General features: G+C 41.9%; 1 protein-coding gene and 1 long non-coding RNA gene across 2 annotated transcripts in view; one reads left to right on the top strand and one right to left on the bottom strand.

Moving 5' to 3' along the window:
* The first annotated feature begins 6 nt into the window (after window positions 1–6).
* The window catches only part of LOC310848085, a 28,840-nt gene continuing 11,159 nt past the window's right edge, over window positions 7–17,687 (top strand). Inside the window, exons 1-3 of the long non-coding RNA XR_014566145.1 lie at window positions 7–252; window positions 1,417–1,845; window positions 15,409–15,481. This is a non-coding gene — a long non-coding RNA (uncharacterized lncRNA). The remainder of the gene's footprint in view (window positions 253–1,416; window positions 1,846–15,408; window positions 15,482–17,687) is intronic.
* FAM83C (family with sequence similarity 83 member C) lies at window positions 2,657–15,389 on the bottom strand. Its single transcript, XM_083746551.1, has 5 exons — window positions 14,447–15,389; window positions 9,701–9,868; window positions 7,843–7,967; window positions 4,112–5,198; window positions 2,657–3,853 (listed from the first exon to the last, which is right to left on the bottom strand). The coding sequence occupies exons 1-4, from the start codon at window positions 14,993–14,995 to the stop codon at window positions 4,331–4,333; spliced, it is 1,710 nt and encodes a 569-aa protein (XP_083602677.1). The 5' UTR covers window positions 14,996–15,389; the 3' UTR covers window positions 2,657–3,853; window positions 4,112–4,330.

The following is a 17,687-nucleotide window of genomic DNA, read 5'->3' as shown; positions in this document are numbered from 1 at the left end:
CAGAAGCACGTCGTACGTACGGAGGCCGCATCCCGGGGGGTGACTTTGGAGTTTGGGTTCCTCGCCTCCTCAGTAACTCGAAGAAAACAGCGGAGAAGTCCTGGGTTCCCCCCGTGTTTGTGACTGGGCATTAACGTGTCCCACATCCCCAGTAAAAAAAGAAAGTTCCAAGTTTTAATTTTATGTGGAAAAAACACTGCAGTATGCAAATGAGCGCTGGATTCGGGCGCCAAGAGGGCGCGAGGGGGAAATGTAAGGAGGTCGGTCTTCGTTGCAATTTGATGGGAACTTCCTGTGAGGGATTTATTTTTTTGTTGGGCATCCTCATCAGTCTAGCCCCGCAATAATAGTAATGGGTTGCACTCCAGGGCTGTTAGCCGCTCTTTCAACCCCTACAACCTGTAGTTGTGGAAATAATGGACTTCGTTTGTACTGGTAGGGATTGTTCCTTTAAATGTTTACAAGCCCCGGAATTGTTTTTACCACATGAAGTAAGATCTAGGTTTGAAAAAGCCGACACTTCCTGTTGTTATATATTTTATTTTTCAGTGCTGCTGACCAATCGCAGTTATGCTAAAATCCTTTCTACTCCCATCGATTTCTGTAGCAGCTCCCATCTCCACCCCACAGGAGAGGCTGCAGTTCAAACCTGGAAATTCCCCAATCCAGATGAATCACTTTTCAGTGTCTCTGATTACCACCTGCCTTCAGGTTGCCAGAGGCCATGACCCTTTCCCAGTGCCACTTGGTGCTGAAAAGGCTTTCTCTCAATGTTGGGTAATGGAAAGAAGCAAGGCTTTTTTTCAGCCAGAACTTGCTGGAACTCAGTTCCGGCACATCTCAGATGGGTGTCATTGCCATTATAAGAGAACGAAGGAGGTGTTCCTGGTGAGTTCTGGCACCTCTTTCTCTAGAAAAATAGCACTGGAAAGTAGGACATTAAGCATCATATTGTTTGGTCTGTGTAGTAGGCAGAAGACCAGAGGTCTGCCTTAAAAGGAGTGGTGAGGGACTTTGTTGTCCTAGAGTGGTTGCAACTCAATGTTCTCTGAGAGGTTGTCCACACTGGAGTTTAATGGGAATTTAAGGTTGCTTATGTCTCTGTTAATTTAGCAATGCCCTCATGATGCCCTCCCCACTCAGCCCCTATCTCACACATTCTCACTTGTAAATCCGGGTTTTCCCAATCTGAGAATAAGCCAAAAATTGGGAATGGTGTGTGTGTTGCCAAACCCATCAGGGCCAAAGGGATTGGGATGGGGCAGTGAGGGTGGTGTTGCACTCAGTAAGACACCCAGTCCCTATAATCTAGTGGTTCTTGCAGGGGCACAATGCACTAGATGTTAATTCGTTAGCATTATTTCTGATGTCTAAAAGTTGGAACACCTGAGAACTGTAGCACCTTTGCTTCCCCAGAGCCTCCTGCATCTGCTAGCAGCAGCCCAGTAGCAAAGCCTCGACTTCAAAGGGAGAAACATCTGGCTGTTTCAGCATCTGTTTTCAAGCCAGAAGATTAAGCAGCAGAGAAGTTACTGGTATCATGGGCCAGGAGTCAGCTTTGCCTGCTGAACAGCCTGAAAGGGGAGAAGGTGGAGTGACTCCACTTGCAGCTGATCAGCTTTCAAGGATACAGAGGAGAAGGCACTGGTGAGAAACAGCTGGCTTCAGCCTTCTTAAGCAGAGCATCCAGCTGCAGTCAGTAGTGCCTGGCCCTACTTTGCTGCTCCTGTTCACCTTGATCCTTGATCATTGGATTCCCTGGCCCCTGGACCATTTGACCACATGGATTGCTGTTCACCTGACCCTAGGACTGGACCTGACTTTGGACGATGACCCTGCCTACAGGCAAGTAAACCGTTGAGACTCTTCTGGTTCACTGGTCTCCCATTCCATTGAGCTCTGCATGTTGTTGCTCAGTATGAGACTGTGACAGTTGGAACATTTGAAAACTGTAAGGAAAATTATCCCATACATAAGCCTTTATCCTACTCTAGTAGCTCCTACTCTAGTGATGGCCCAGTTTGCACATCACTTTAAACCATATTTAAATTATCATTTAAAGGTGAATGCACAGTGTGCTGCTGTACAGGCAGAAAATCATGGCTGCTCCACTCCTCTGCTGTTGCACCCTCCCAAAAATCTCTCCCATCAAGCCCAGAAAACTTTGCTGAACTAGTGCAGCTCTCAAGCAGCACATCCAGTCTTGATTTTGAGAAATAACAGGCATCGGTGGTGACAGCCTGCTTCTCTCTACTAAGTAAGGGTTCAAGTTAGTCAAAGCTAAATGTGTGTCACTGATTTCAGATTGGTAAGCATGCAATTAATCCTCCCACTGAAATCAGTGGAACTTCCAAGTGCGTAACTTTGGACTGTGACCTAATTCTGTTCCATTGACTCAGGTGGAATGAGGTATTCTAGGATTGTGTAAACCCTTTATTAAAATCTGGTTGACCACCTATTTGGGATACATACAACATGTGTTCATGTAATTAAACACACACACACACACACACACACACACACAGAGCACAGTCTCAAGGAATTCAGAATTCTGGTTGTATAGGCTGCTGTTCAGGACATTTCCAGGCATCTGCATCAAACTTTGGAAAGGCTTCTTGTATATGTGACACCAGTGCTCAGTACTCAGAGGCCCAACTTGTGCAACACAAAAGTGTTTATTAAACACAAAGAGTCAATAATTATAGCCCTTCCCATGCTATCTTTCATCACAGGGTTCACAGGCTATTTTTCAGAGATACAATCAAAGCAAACCAATGTATTCTTGGTGTTTTCTTCCTGCAAGAGCAGATTTATTTATTTTTACAGGAGCAAAACCTATGACTGACAAGGCACTGGGATTTATACAGTAGCTTTGCATAATTTCATATGACTAATCCCCCTACCACTAAGCATTTTTCATATTATCTGCTGCTTCCTCCATTAGAATTAATAGCTTTATGCAGGGCTGGCCCAAAACATTTTGGCACTTGAGGCAAACCTCAAAATGGCGCCTCCTTGCCACCATGGAAGAATGGTTGAGTGAAGACCTACATTGGGAAGAAGGGAATGAAGACCTATATTGAAAATGAGTGGGAGGAGACCAGGAGCACCTTCTATTCACTAAGAGGGTGCTGCAGAGGTAGCAGTTCCAGCCTCCACAGAGTGCACCGTAGCTGTTGCTGCTACTGTGGCGGCAGCAGTGGGCAGTGCATTAATTGGAGGCCAGATATTCTGCCCCTGTGGATCCTGCTGCCTGATCACCTTGCCTCATGCATGGGTCAGCCCTGACTCTGATATTTCTGGGGGAGAAGGAAAGAGAAGTGGGCAAGTAACAACTGGGAGTACGTGGGAGCATAGCTTTTACTTTGGCTTCTGCTGATCTTTACAACTTTTACCTCTGTGAACTCTTCCTCTTGGTAGCAATGATTTCTCGCAGCTCTGACTAGAGAGTTCTTCTGATTCCACTAACAAGCTGCACTGAAGTCTCTCTACCAGTATTTTAAAGTGGGTGGTTTGTGGGCCTCATGTTACTTTTTTATGGATTGATTACATTTTTATCCTGTTTTCCTCCACTGAGCTTGGGATGACATACAGGTCCACTCTACTCCCTCACTTACCCTTACAACAACCCTACATTTTGCTGAGAGATAGCAGTTGGTTCAAGATCCCCAATGAATCACACCAAAGAGACTTCCTAGTCATGATTCAATACTCTTAACTTCTACAAATGAGAGATTTAGTCAACCCCACCCATTATTTCAGGAGTCATTACTTATGCAATGGTGCAGAAGTACAGATTAACCATTTTTCCAGCTTTCAGAATATGCCATCCTTTATATTACCGTATTTTTTGCTCTATAAGACTCACTTTTTCCCTCCTAAAAAGTAAGGGGAAATGTGTGTGCGTCTTATGGAGCGAATGCAGGCTGCGCAGCTATCCCAGAAGCCAGAACAGCAAGAGGGATTTCTGCTTTCACTGCACAGCGATCCCTCTTGCTGTTCTGGCTTCTGAGATTCAGAATATTTTTTTCTTGTTTTCCTCCTCCAAAAACTAGGTGCGTCTTATGGTCTGGTGCATCTTATAGAGCGAAAAATACATTAATTCTATCACCCTACAATATCAAGAGTTCGTCCTATAGCTGTCACATAGCTATGGGTTTATATTTCTGGCTCCTTTTTAAGACTATTCAGGTTTTTTGTTTTTTAAAACTAAGTCTGATACACCCAACTATGAATGGGAGATTTGGGACTTCCATATTTTTGTATTATTACAGATATAATTAACCATTTGAATCAGGTCATATGTTTTTGCTAAAATGATAATACAAAATTACATCTCAAATCGACTGTGAACTAGCTTTGGTTTTGACTTGTTATAGTTGGTAATGAGATCCAATTTACTGTGACCAAGAGTCATTCTTTTTTCATCCCTGTGTATTTTGCTGCTGTTTTTCGTTGGCACATCATCAGAGGAGCAATAGGAACTAGAATCCGTGGTCTTCGGCTCAAAATGTACTGATTTAGTAGGCTTGTTACTGAGATCTAGTCTGCTGTAGGCATGAGTTGCTGGTTTTTCATCCTTCTGTATTTTGTTTACATCTTCCATAGCTTGAACAGTATAAGGGAACTTTTTGTTGACTTTCATTCCTATACTCTCAGGCAGAAGCTTCAAATCGTGCCCATTTCTTGTGTTGTTGCTTAGTATTGGTGAAGATGTTGACAGCAAAGATGTCTTAAGTCTTAGTAGATTAGGTGCATCATTTAATTTAGCTGATGCACTGCAGCTAGAGTCCAGCAGCTCCCTGGGCTGGTATTTCAAGTCATTAAGTCCCAGGAAGCCTGAAACATTCATTCTTGTTTCACCGGGAGTCCATTCTTTAATTTCACAGTGTGCATTAGAAGTTGTCAGGTCTAGATATGGTGATCTCCTTATGCTTACCACGCTTGAATTTGAGAGGCTAGTTGAGGGGCTTGTGGTCTCGCTCTCATTCATTTGAATACGCTTAGAAACTGGCTCAAGTTTCTGCAACAATCTGTGGGGAGAGGTTGTGGATTTTTCAGCTTTGGGGATGCTGAGTTTGTTCACAGATCTAGACTCGGCATATATGCATCGGAACTCTCTGTCAAAGTCCTCAACAATTTTTCCTTTGAAGTGTGTCACCAGGCCAGTGTGGACGTGACTGCACAGCCACGTAAAACTGAAAAGGAAAGGATTCAGAGACCCTGTGAATCATCAACATACCAAATAACTCTGTTTTCAAATAGTTATCTATTTGGATACTATGGAAATGCATTGGACAGTATAGTTAGCTGAACACATCAGTATTATATCAGTGCATGAAAATAATGGGTGGAGCAGTTTAAGGAGCAGTGATTCAGGATGAGTTCACAAGCATTAGGTTTGTTGGGCAATAATTGAAGCTATTACCTGAATATGCCAAGCTATTATATTTCATGGTTGTTATAAGATCCTAGTAACAGATATGGGGGGAAAGCTGGTAGGTTTGTTTGTTGTTGTCATATACTCAGTATGTCAGAGAAAAAGACCTTGCGGGCCATTCCATCCACACCAGTATTCCCTAGATTTGTCTTTGATTTGCTCCCCAGTCTACAGTGTAAGGAAATATCATTGGCCCTACCACTTGGCAACTCCAGGTGGTGCTGTGTTGGCAGCACATGTTACAGAGGTGACTGTTCAGAAATAGAAATCGAAGCAAAAATGGGGTGTTTGCTGCAGAATGTGAATAATCCTTTACAGGGGTTTAGCCCTGGACTTTATTTTCAATATTAAGGGCCAGCTCTGGGATATGAAAAAGTAATGGGTGTTCCTGAACATGTGTAAAGCACTTTCTGCTCAAGATGAGTTAGTGGAGCTAATCTCCATATATATTGGTTTAAAATTTCGTTTAGAGGACAAGGTGTCTAGGGAGGCTTGACCTCCATCTTCATCCAAAAGGTTTGCTCCAGGTCTGTGTGCCATTGGGGTTACAGTGGAAATCATCAGCTTACGATATGGCATTCTTACAATGGCAGCACCCTGTCAGAGAAGCTCACTCCATCTCCGCTCTAATTATCTTTCAGATTCTGAGTTTGGGACTCTTGAGTTTTTTGGTTCACTGTTCCCGTTGGTTGTTTCCTGCTGCTGAATTGCATTAGTTAACAGTGTTCTGCTGTGATTTACAGTTTATTTTATCATGCTCTTATTTTTGTTCTTATTTACTGTTGTATTATACATTTTTAATTTTTTTGTTAGCCATTTCCCATAACTTTTTATAAAGAAACCGTTTCTTTTAGAGATTTCCCACTGGCCTGGCATTGTGGGCAAACAAAGGAAGGACAACATGTGAATAATCCCACAAGTATTGTTGGGGTGAGGGGTAGTGCAGGGGTCAGCAAACTTTTTTAGCAGGGGCCGGTCCACTGTCCCTCAGGCCTTGTGGTGGGGGGACTGGACTATTTTTTGGGGGGGTGGATGAACAAATTCCTATGCCCCACAAATAACCCAGAGATGTGTTTTAAATAAAAGCATACAGTCTACTCATGTAAAAACACGCTGATTCCTGGACTGGATTTAGAAGACAGTTGGGCCGGATCTGGCACCCGGGCCTTAGTTTGCCTACCCATGGGGTAGTGAATCCAGGACCTGATGCGAGGCAGGAATAGATTAGTAGCATCAGTTGCTCCCTCTTCTAACTGGGGATCATTGAAATGCAAGGAGGAGGGTTAGTGAACCAAGAGCCCCAAAAGAGTGGCATTGGAGGGTGGAACTTCTGGACCCTTAATAATGATGTAGAAGAAGGGATTTCAGGAGTTGTAGGTTTTCAGCTCTAGATGACAAGCTGCAATTGCTAAAACATCCTCTTCTACATAATATTAAAGGTACAGGAGACTTGTCCCATTTTGTCTGGTTTATTTGAAATTGGAAATGGGTAAATGGATTCTGAGTAGAATAGTTGAAGTGCAACTAATCCCAGCAACACAAGAATCCAGTGGGTGGGGTTTTAATCATGCATCAATGGTGTCTTGTGCTTGTGCAATAAGTTACCCTGTTCCTAAATGCCCTTGACAATTAACAAGTCTGACTGCCAAGTTATTATAAACTTCCACACCCAAGTATCCCTTCCTATTAAAAGCCATTACGAAAAAAAATGCCATTTTGGAATGCATGCATTGTAGTTCTTTGAGATGGCTTCATGATATGGGAACATTCCACTGGGTTCCCAGGCTTCCTGTAAGTTAAAATGAGAGGGCAAGGGAAAGGCAGCTATTAAAGTGTTGATGAATCTGTCTGGGTGGAAAGGAGTGAGTTGTATCAGTCAAGGAAGTCCTCTTGGCTGCAGTTAAAACAAGACAGGGCTGTTTCCTCCTGAAGGCAAAGCCAAGGGATTGGCATGTGTGGCAGGGTAATTGAGGCATGCAGATAAAAAGGAAGCTGCACTTACTGATGATGAAATACAGATGCTATGGCATCAGCAAGGAAAGGGACAAGATCAATGAGTGGACAGTCAACTTGTGAAACTTATCTCTTTTATATAAATGTTTGTGTCAGTTTCACATTATCTCTGTTTACTTGGAAGAAGATTAGGGAGGTCCATGTTCAACCACAATGTCTGGGTCAGTCATACTCTCAACACAATCTATTTCTGTGGAAGAACTGCCCTGCAAAATTCTGAGAAGTGTGAATTTCAAAGGATTGGCTGTGTTTTGGTTCTCATATACCCCACTGCCAAATTGCATGAACGAAGTAGCAAGCATATCAATGCTATTCACAGGGCCTAAAATAGCACTGGTCCTAAAGAAAGAGGTGGCCATATCTTACATGCATTGTTCATGATATCTCACCTGTAGGTCCCTGCAAGGACTTCTTCGCCATCTATCAACACAAATTTCTCAAGTGCTTGTCCTGTAAGCTTCTTGCCAGCTTTGCTGTAGTATGTGTCTCCACTCACACAGCGTATGCGCATATTCTGAAATGGGAACAAGGCACAGTAGAGATCAAAGGGGAGCAAAGACAAATGTCCCGTCTTTTCTGTGCTGAACTTAAATATGTATGCAATGTGTATAGATTAATATGAAACTTGGAATTTGCCATTGCAATATATATATCTACATCAACAGTGTGTTTGGATTTAAGGGAATGTTTCTTTTAAAAATCCCATGTACATGTTTCCTTACCCCATGAAGATTAACAGCACAATTATATACAGTAAATATCAACTTGGAAGTAGGGCTCAGTGAGTTCATTGGGGTTTAATCCCAGGTGAGGATGCATAGTTGCAGTTTAAATATATATCTCAAAATATAATAACTGCTGCAGATATGAAAGACCAGGAGCTGTTTTGCTTCAGGTTTTGAGGCAAAATACTCTAAAATTATAAAATACTGGAAAACGGTTGTGGGGCCTCTGTCATTTGACTCCTTTCAAATCCTGTTTAAATATTTGAAAACTATAGTGGCTGTAGACATAACTCTTTATCAATAAATGTGCAATACGTTCGAACAGCCAAAATTGCAGTAACTCAAAAGTGGCAGAAAAGAAAAACCTCTATGATACAGAATGGTTATTAAGAGTGATGGATCAGGCTCATATTGACAAATATAGTATAGGTTAAATAATGTAGACAAGCAGGCTATTTGATTATTAGAAAATGGAAATAGAATCATAGAATCATAGAACTGTAGAGTTGGAAGGGACCCTGAGGATCATCTAGTCCAACCCCCTGCAATGCAGAAATACGCAGCTGGTCCATAATGCTGTTGAACTGGATGAACTTGGTCTGATCCACCAAGGCAGAACTTGTATTTTAATTCCTGAAGAAAGTGCTTTGAAGAAGAACATAGTTTCAGAAGACAAAGGGTACAATTAGACATGACACCAGCAGGCCCATAAGTTTAAATTCATGTTTGCCCCAATTGTATTTAAAATATTTTCAATTGTATTGCTCCCTCAGGCAGTTTTCTTTTCAGTTGAGGTACCATACCAGAAATGAGCATAGATGGAAGAAAAGGGATGTGTGTGTGTGTGATTCACTCTCTGGCCCCATGTGCTTCAAGCACGAGCTTTCCATAAATCCGTCTTTATATGTGATCAAGGCATATAAACAAATGTTTCTGTTGCCATCCTATCTGGTTTCACCCAAAATGGATGGATGGAAATATTTGGGTGAAGACCTCACAGTGTGTCACTGAGCCTGATGCATGGTATGTGCCTTTGTGACTTAGCCCTGATAATTGTCACTGTCTCTGCTCTTGGGGTGTTCAGCTGCTCCTGAGTGGTAGAAATGACATGTGAAGCCTCCTCTGCCAAAGCACAACCTCTGCTTTAAAGGCTGTACTTGTCCTGTTTGCTTTTCTGTCTGTCATCCAGCTGAACAAACATTCAGCAACACATTGTACTTCTTCACCTACATTGTAAGGAGGCAGGGATCAAAATTCAATTTTCTTTTTTAAATGACAGTATAGCAAAACTGCAAACTGATATTGGTGTTATACAAGTTTAACTGTTATGCCTTCCAAAAAAGCCTGGGGTTTAGGTCTGGTGAGGATGCTAAGAATTGTTAGAGGTCTCTAGCCCCTACCCCCTCTCACAGCACTATAATGACAGGCATATAACTGTCTTCCCCCTTTAATGTCCATATATTTTCTCACAGGTTGTTTTAACTTAGTAGTACTATACTAGCAAAACTAACTAGAAACGTACTGGGAAGTCATCCATAGTGAGTTCCATTTTATTGCACATTTCTGCAAAGTGCCTCAAGTTCTTTTCATCAAGGATCAGGTAAACCGGAACACGCCGTCTGCTTGATGCCTCCATCAGGTCACTGAGGATCTCCATATCTGTGAATAGATCCATCATAATCGCAATCACCTGCACAGATGGGGGTGAAAGTGATAGGAGACATGTTAAAAAATACCAGCAGTAGATCTGTACTATTAAAAATTATTTTCAAAACATAGCAATGAGTTCCAGTATCTAAGTGATTTAGTTTCCTTTGGGGAAATGGAAGAGCAAGAGTACTTTGCAGATAAAGTGAGACAGACAAAGTGAGATTCTTCTGGCCCTCTATCCTAGGCTGCTCCCACACTACCTCTTTTGTATGGAATATCGGTCCTTTGGTCACTCACTTTTTATGGAGAGCCTATGCAATACCGCTGACAAATAGGTACATCTTAGTGTTCTCTCTGCTGTTCATTCATGGTGGGGGTTTTTTCTTTCTTTCTAGATTTGACTTAGCAGTGTTGTTGTTTGCAATAAAATTCCACTGCAGCACCAGTCTTTCAGATAATCCTGGGATTTATGTATTATCCAAACAGTGAGCATTAGAAAGCATTTTGACTAAGTGTAATTTCCAGACACACTTCAAGGGAAGCCCCATGTAGAACACATTGTGGTGATATGACTGAGGCATGTGTCACTGTGGCTAGATCTGCCTTCTCAGCTTGAGCAAAGGCACTCCTAGCCACAGCAGCTGCCTGAATAGCCAGGTGTAATGCTAGGCCAGGAGCTACAAGCCTGGTGCTTCAGGTAGAGGTCATCCCCATCACAACAGGTCATATTTCTGTTCCCAGATCACCTTATCTACTAACCAGCATTACTGCTATCTTGGCTGCATTAGAATCACAGAATAAGAATTGTAGAGTTGGAAGCTACACCCAGGAATTTCCATGTTTGGCACAGTTTAATCAAATCTTGATTCTAACTTTTATTTATTATAAGAATTATGGCTGCCTTGCACCCACAAAACTCTGGTATCCCAACACATAGCAGTATACAATGCAGCCACATAGCAGCCACATTAAGCAATTGTTTCTCTACAGTTTTCAGTGCATTTCCTCAACACTCCTTATAGCAGAAAGTTCAGGGCTTGTTTGTTTTGCAAGCGGGTTTGGTGTGCAATCTGAATTTGTCAGTATGCAATTGAATCCCGCCCACAAAATGGTGGCAATCTGGAAATGCCCCAAGGCTTAATTGTGGAGGGAGTTTCATAACTCAGTTTGGCAGGCCAGGACCTGAAGGGAATCCTGTACTTTGAAGTTCTTCTCATATCAAATAGATGTATTAATCTAAAGTATTTGTATGCTGCCTTTCATGCAAATATATCCCAGACTGGTTCTAATAGTAAATTACAATAAAATGCAATTACTTAATGAAATACCAGGGTGGGGGTGGAGCCAACAACAACTCCTTAAATAAAAACCACCCCACAAATTAACCACAACTTTAAAACAAATTCAGGGAGGATAATGGAAGTCTCAATTACAGTGTTTCAAATATAACATCTTTTACCATGAGCGAAATCATCCATTTTATATATAGTGCCTGAGGGAATTAAAAATGCCTTAACCTGGCAACAGTATGCTTTACATATTTCTGTTTCACCATGAGTATTAAATATTAAGTTAATTGAGTTAAATATTAGGAGATTGGGAGATATTAGGAGTCTATTGAGTTAAATATTAGGAGATTGACCATAGCTCAATGATAGCGTGCACACAGGAGTTACAGCAGTGAAGGAGGAGTATGAGCTGAAAAGGCCCATTGTCTAACTCCCTTGTTATATTTGCTTTTGGCTACTGCATGTTGTTTAAGTATCATAGAATCTTAGAATTGTAGAGTTGGAAGGGACCCCTAGGATCATCTAGTCTAGTCCAACCCCCTGTAATGCAGCTGTCCCATATGGGGATAAAACCTGCAGCCTTGATGTTATCAGCACCATTTTCTAACCAGCTGAGCTAGCTAGAGCACAAGTGATCTTCACATATTTTTTGCATTTAGTTATATTTACAGTTTTGGAATGTGTTTCTTGTATGTTATTGTTTTTCTATGTTATTTTGAAATTGTTTTTGTAGTGTTTGAAATGCCTTCCCATTCCTTTGTTGTAAGTGCTTTGAGCATGTTTTTGTGTATGGAAAAATGGCATACAAATAAAATGAATGAGTGGCTTAGAACAAGTGATATGTGGATTATATATGCATGCGTGTGCGCATGTGCATACATGCATTTGTAATCATGGGTTTGTAAGCGACCCTCAGAACTGTCCTGTCTCAGATGCTTCAAATGCAAAAGTGTACAACACATGCACAGTCTTAATCTGTGATATGCAAAGCTGCTATAAGAATTGAATAGAAATATTAGTTTCTCAAGGTGTCTCTTTCCCACCACAATGATAGTGACATTTCCTCTCTTCTATTCAGTTCTTTAGCATCCATAGATCTGGCAGCCCTGCCAACTAATGAGCTTAATTTCAGTGTCACACTCCTATTTCTGTAGGGGTTTTGTAATGACACCAATATTACAACATTCCAGTAAGCAGCTGAATTAACTGATCTCAACCATAAATGTCGATTAGCACTAAGTATTTGTACAAACTGGGAGTGCACTTAATCCTGCCACCCGTCATGTGTCCTTGCCACCTCTTCCTCAGGCAATACAGTCACACAGCTCTTGTCGGTTCTTATTATTGTTGGCATCTGAGACAATGGAGGAGTGCGCCTTTGGGGGTGAAGCCAAACCACACTGGAGACTTACAGCGCCTGCTGTGACTGTATGGATTGTTATATTCCTCCGGAGAATCATGGGAGTTGTGATTTGTTTAGCGCCTCCTCACAACTCTCAGTGCTTTTAACAAACAACAGTTTTTAGGATTCTTTGGGGGAAACCATGACTGTTAAAGTGGTAGTGTTTGGCGTGAATGTCATAGACGATTAAATGGAAATTAATTCTATTCAAATGAATAACAGATCTACATGTAAATGTATTTAGAAGACAAATCTATTCACAGATGTGTTGCAAGCTCTGTTAAGTACTTTCAGCAGTTACCAGAGCAAGCCCTGTAGACATCTTGACATAGCACACACATGCACAAACACTTTGCAATTACTCCTTTGAGAGAATAAACATCAAACATTTTACATTGAAGAGGAAAAACTACCATGGAGGCATGTTTTGAGGAAATATCCTAGAAAAGGAACTAGCAGGAACCTGGCATCCTATTCATGGTTCTTTCCTAGAAAAGCCACATGGACTGTGTTATAACATTTTCCACATACATTTCTTGACTGACTCATCCCAAAGAACTCTCCTGTCTTGAGATTCTGTTGGGCTACAGTTTAGGGATGGCCAAGAGGAGACTGCAGGGCCAGGTATGCTCCGGGAAGCCATTTTATTTGGTCCTTGGAGACCACACCAAATTTAATGATTGTATGATAACCATTTTCTCTACCATTTCATGCTTTAGGGAAAACATTTTCAGAAGCTGAGAGAGATTATTTACGGTTTAATGTTGCTTCTGTTTTTGAGTTTTGCACGTAATACCTGGGCCATGCATACACCCATCTGTTCCATGATGGCGAAGTTCTTGCTCCTAGGCTGCAATGATGACTTTATACTAAAGAATAATAAAAGTGCATCTAATAATTTCTAAAGGTGTGCGGCAAAATATTATTCTTCCCCCAGAATTCTTATAATGGTGTTGAAAATATAGATTGGCCACTTCTGCAATAGCTAAATATGACATACTTCCCACTACAATACTGAGCAATCGAGCGTCAAAGCCTGTCATGTAACCCATCAGATAAAAAAACTCATACAAGGCTAAAATTCTAACACACACATAAACACACACGGAGTTGACATAATACATAAATAATTGTATCCAATGCTGTCCAAATCCAAACCAAAATCCCAACCATCTGGAGTAGAGGTGCTGTGTGGGAGACTGCTGGGCACATGAAAGGAGGGAGAAGTTCAGATGTGGAAGTTGAAATCTGCTGCGTGAGCAGAGCAGTGGTGTTGGCTATAACCCAAAAATTCTAAGTAGGATATCATAAAAATGGGAGCAAACTACCAGGACTGGCCAAAGACAGTTTTCTGCCAGAGATGGAGGACAAAAGGGCACCCCACTCTTACTCCACATGCAGAAGGCAGCTGCATTTTACTACAATATTAGGAACAGGATGGTGTACAACACCACACCTGGGACAGACTGTAGGGCACATGCAGCTTTGTTTGCCAACAGAAAAGTACAGAAATGGGGCTCAGAGGGAACAGGAGGGGGAACTGCTCACTTGAGGCAGTCAACCTACTCTTCCTAATGGTAGGACTAGCCTTGCAAACATATAAGTACAGTGGTACCTCAGGTTACATACGCTTCAGGTTACATATGCTTCAGTTTACAGACTCCGCTAACCCAGAAATAGTACTTCGGGTTAAGAACTTTGCTTCAGGATGAGAACAGAAATCGTGCTCCGGCGGCACGGCAGCAGCAGGAGGCCCCATTAGCTAAAGTGGTGCTTCAGGTTAAGAACAGTTTCAGGTTAAGAACGGACCTCTGGAACGAATTACGTACTTAACCCGAGGTACCACTGTAATTCCAGTGCAACACCAGAACCCCAATGATCAGCCCCATCTTCCCCTTTTGGATTATATATCAAATGCTCTACTTACTGTCTTGGCCTTGCCTATCAGAGACCGAAGTAATTCCTTTACATTGTGTGTCTTGTCCCTTTGGAAATACAAAGTAACTTCTGTTTGGCCAAATGATGAGACTGTGGGAACCTCTGGCCAACCGAGCTCCAGATCTGGGGGATCAATGTCTGACATAAATGGGAAGTATGTCCCAGATGTGACTCCAGAGAGGAGGGAAGCCCCGTCACCACTGTCTTCTCTCGTCAGCCCTGCCTCTCGTCTTTTAATTGGAGACCCTGTGATGCTTTGACTATGTTGGCTCATGTAATCCATATCTAACGTGGAAAGAAATGGCAGCTCCTTTTCCTTAGTAATGGCTTGCCGGTAGCCACCTTCTCCCTGTTCCAGAAAGGCATCCACAGCCAGCCTGGCTGTCTCGCTATGCTGCAGCATTGAAGGGGTGATTTCCACCCTCCAGGGCTTTTTCAGATCATCCAAACGGCTTTTCAGTTGCCCTGTGGTCCCTTGGGAGCTCCCATAGCCCCTGTGGAGCCAGCTCATTGCCTCTGCTGTTGGGTAGCCAAACATGCTAGTACTCAAGAGTTGCCCCGCTTGAGAAAAATTCTGCTGCTTTTTCAGTCAGGAGTCCTCCTGTTTGCTGTTTGGTTTTTGTTGGGTTCTTCGACAACGTAGCTCACGACGACTCTCTAGCTCCTGAGGATCCGTATCCTTTGTCCTCCTCAGCCTCTTCTAAACATCCATTCCTTCCAGGAAGAAGGAAACTTCTCCGGTTGTTCCAGTTTGTCTGCTGAAGGAAGAAGTAGTTGTTGCTGGAAATTTTGGTGTTCTGGGCCTGTTTCAATGTTGCCTTCCTCATGGAAATGTCAAGAAGGATTTCCCCATCTTTTCTGCAGTAGCTGCTTTTAGGTACGCTTCCTCAAGCAGTGAGACTCAAATAAGTTCCCGCCCTGACTAACCGTGAACAAATTTCTCTGTTGCAGTCAAAACCCTGAAACCTGTTCAGGCAGTTCTCATGCCTCGAGAGGAAAGAGGAATGCTGGGACCTGTTCTAAGGTCAGTGTGGATTTATGTGACTATAATAACTATACACAAATGAAAAAAGAATGTAGTAACACTGAGCCAGGCTCGAAATAGGAAGGAAGATGATAGTGCATTCTTTAGTGTACATTAGTATTCTTTTTTTCTTTTGGTGTTAATGGGTGCACACCTGTGCAATAAATTCTGCAAATTGCTGTAATTCAGGGCAGGGCAGTGGTTGTTTAGGGTCTCCAGAGCACATATTTTCTTTGAAGTGCACCAGAAAAGTATTAGGCAAACTTATTTTTTCACAATGTTTTAATAACCATGGTTTTTAGATTTAGGACAAGTGTAGTCAGCATTCTGACTATTTCTAGGTTATTTCATCTGAAGCTTTCCTCTGGAACTTATTCTGAGGGAAACTTGGAGGGTGATGTTGAGTTAGGGTCTTTTTGGCTGTGGCTCCTTGTCTCTGGAATGCTCTTCCCAGTGAGGTCTGTCTGGCTCCTTCACTGGCACATTTTTGATGTTAGTAAAGACTTAGCTTTTCCTCAGCTTTTGACAGTCTGAGTCGATTTTGTTCTGGTGCTAGTGTGCTGCTAAAACTTCCTGCAGCTGTTACGGGCTGTGTGTGGTGTTTTTTAAAAAAGGAATTGTAGGTGTTCGCTTGAAAATTAAAGTTTGATATGACGTTTAAATGATATTATGTATTTATGTGTATTTTAAAAAATGTAAGCTTCTTGAAAACATTTTAGGTAACAAGCAATTAATATGTCTAAACAATGTTGATAATGTGGTGGTGGTGGGGATGCATAAGTAGCTTCTGCTATCACTTTCAGGGTCAGCCCAAGACATTTTGTTGCCTGAGGCAAAGGCCAAAATGGTGCTGCTCCCCATTTAATGTACAGAAGCTCATTGAACTGGCAACTGAATCTTATTTCTGCACTGACAATGGTATAGCCTCCTGCACTGTATCTGAGGCAGCAGGCCAGTTTAGGGGTCCCAGTGGAGGCCATGAGTGGCATCCTCCAGCTAAGAAGAGGGAACATTTGGTGGGCTTAAGAGAAACAGCCAGAGGGCTGCCATTGCTACTCTACAGCACCTTCTGCCTGAGGCAGTTGCCTCTCTCTGCCTAATGGTAGGGCCAGCCTTGATCAATTTGTATTTGTTCATTGTTACATCATACCGTTCTCATGGGCTAACAATATTGATATATAAATAGCATACATTATGCATTATATGAAAATGCCCATAAGAGCAAGCATTGCCCCTGAGGATATTCAGTGTTCCTTACTTAGTAACAAACGTTTATGTTGTGAACTGCCCTGAGATCTACAGGTACAGGGCGGTATATAAAATTTAATAATAGTAATAATAGAAATAGAAATACAAAAAAGGAAGGGCAGAATATACACTGTGAAGTTGCATTGGTTTCAATGAGAGAGTTGAATGTATGCTTGTATATTTCCTATTGAAGTAAATGGAACTTTACTATACTTTTTTTGACTGGATCATTTCCTAAGGATCAGCCATGGCTGAATTCCATTTGTGTGTGTGTGTGTGTGTGTGTGTGTGTGTGTGTGTGTGTGTTTATTGCATCCTTCTCCAGTTTGGTACCCTCCAGACGTTTTGGACTACATCTCCAATCAACCCCAGCCAGTATAGCTAATTGTCAGAGACAATGTGAATTATAGTTCAAAATATCCAGACAGCATCAAGTTGGAGAATAAAACCTATTTGAAGTATTTTCTAGTCTTTAACTAATATTCCAGATACATTTTCTTAATAATAACAACCTAATTTTAAGGTTTGCAAAGCATATTGCCTTTGGATACGAGAGCAGCAATTAATCCTTGCTGCTGACAGTTAGAACTGACATGTAGCTACTTAAAACTATTGCATTTTTATCAATGTTTCTGAACTGTGGGCATTACAAAAATATGGTGGTGTGTGATTGCCGATTGTTACACATGTAGAAATGTTCATTTTTCAACGGTGACGTCTGGAATCAGAGTAACCCAAGTGTACTTTGGCTTACAAAGTTTTCTGTTTTCCTGCTTCCTCCTTTGTCCTTTGTCCCGCTTTCCCCCAAAGCTACTCCTAAAGGCCAACAACACTCTGGGATGTGATGCAATGGTTTCAGTGGGGGTAGAAATCTGGGCAGCAGGGAGGCAGGGCTGACGTGTCTTCCCTTCACTCAATAAGCTCTTTGGACCCCAGACACTGATTTGCTTTAGCAGTT

This window comes from Podarcis gaigeae, assembly GCF_964106915.1.
Source record: "Podarcis gaigeae genome assembly, chromosome: 6".
NCBI lineage: Eukaryota > Metazoa > Chordata > Lepidosauria > Squamata > Lacertidae > Podarcis > Podarcis gaigeae.
The sequence above is the reverse complement of the archived record's forward strand: the minus strand, read 5'-3'. Positions and strand labels throughout refer to the sequence as shown.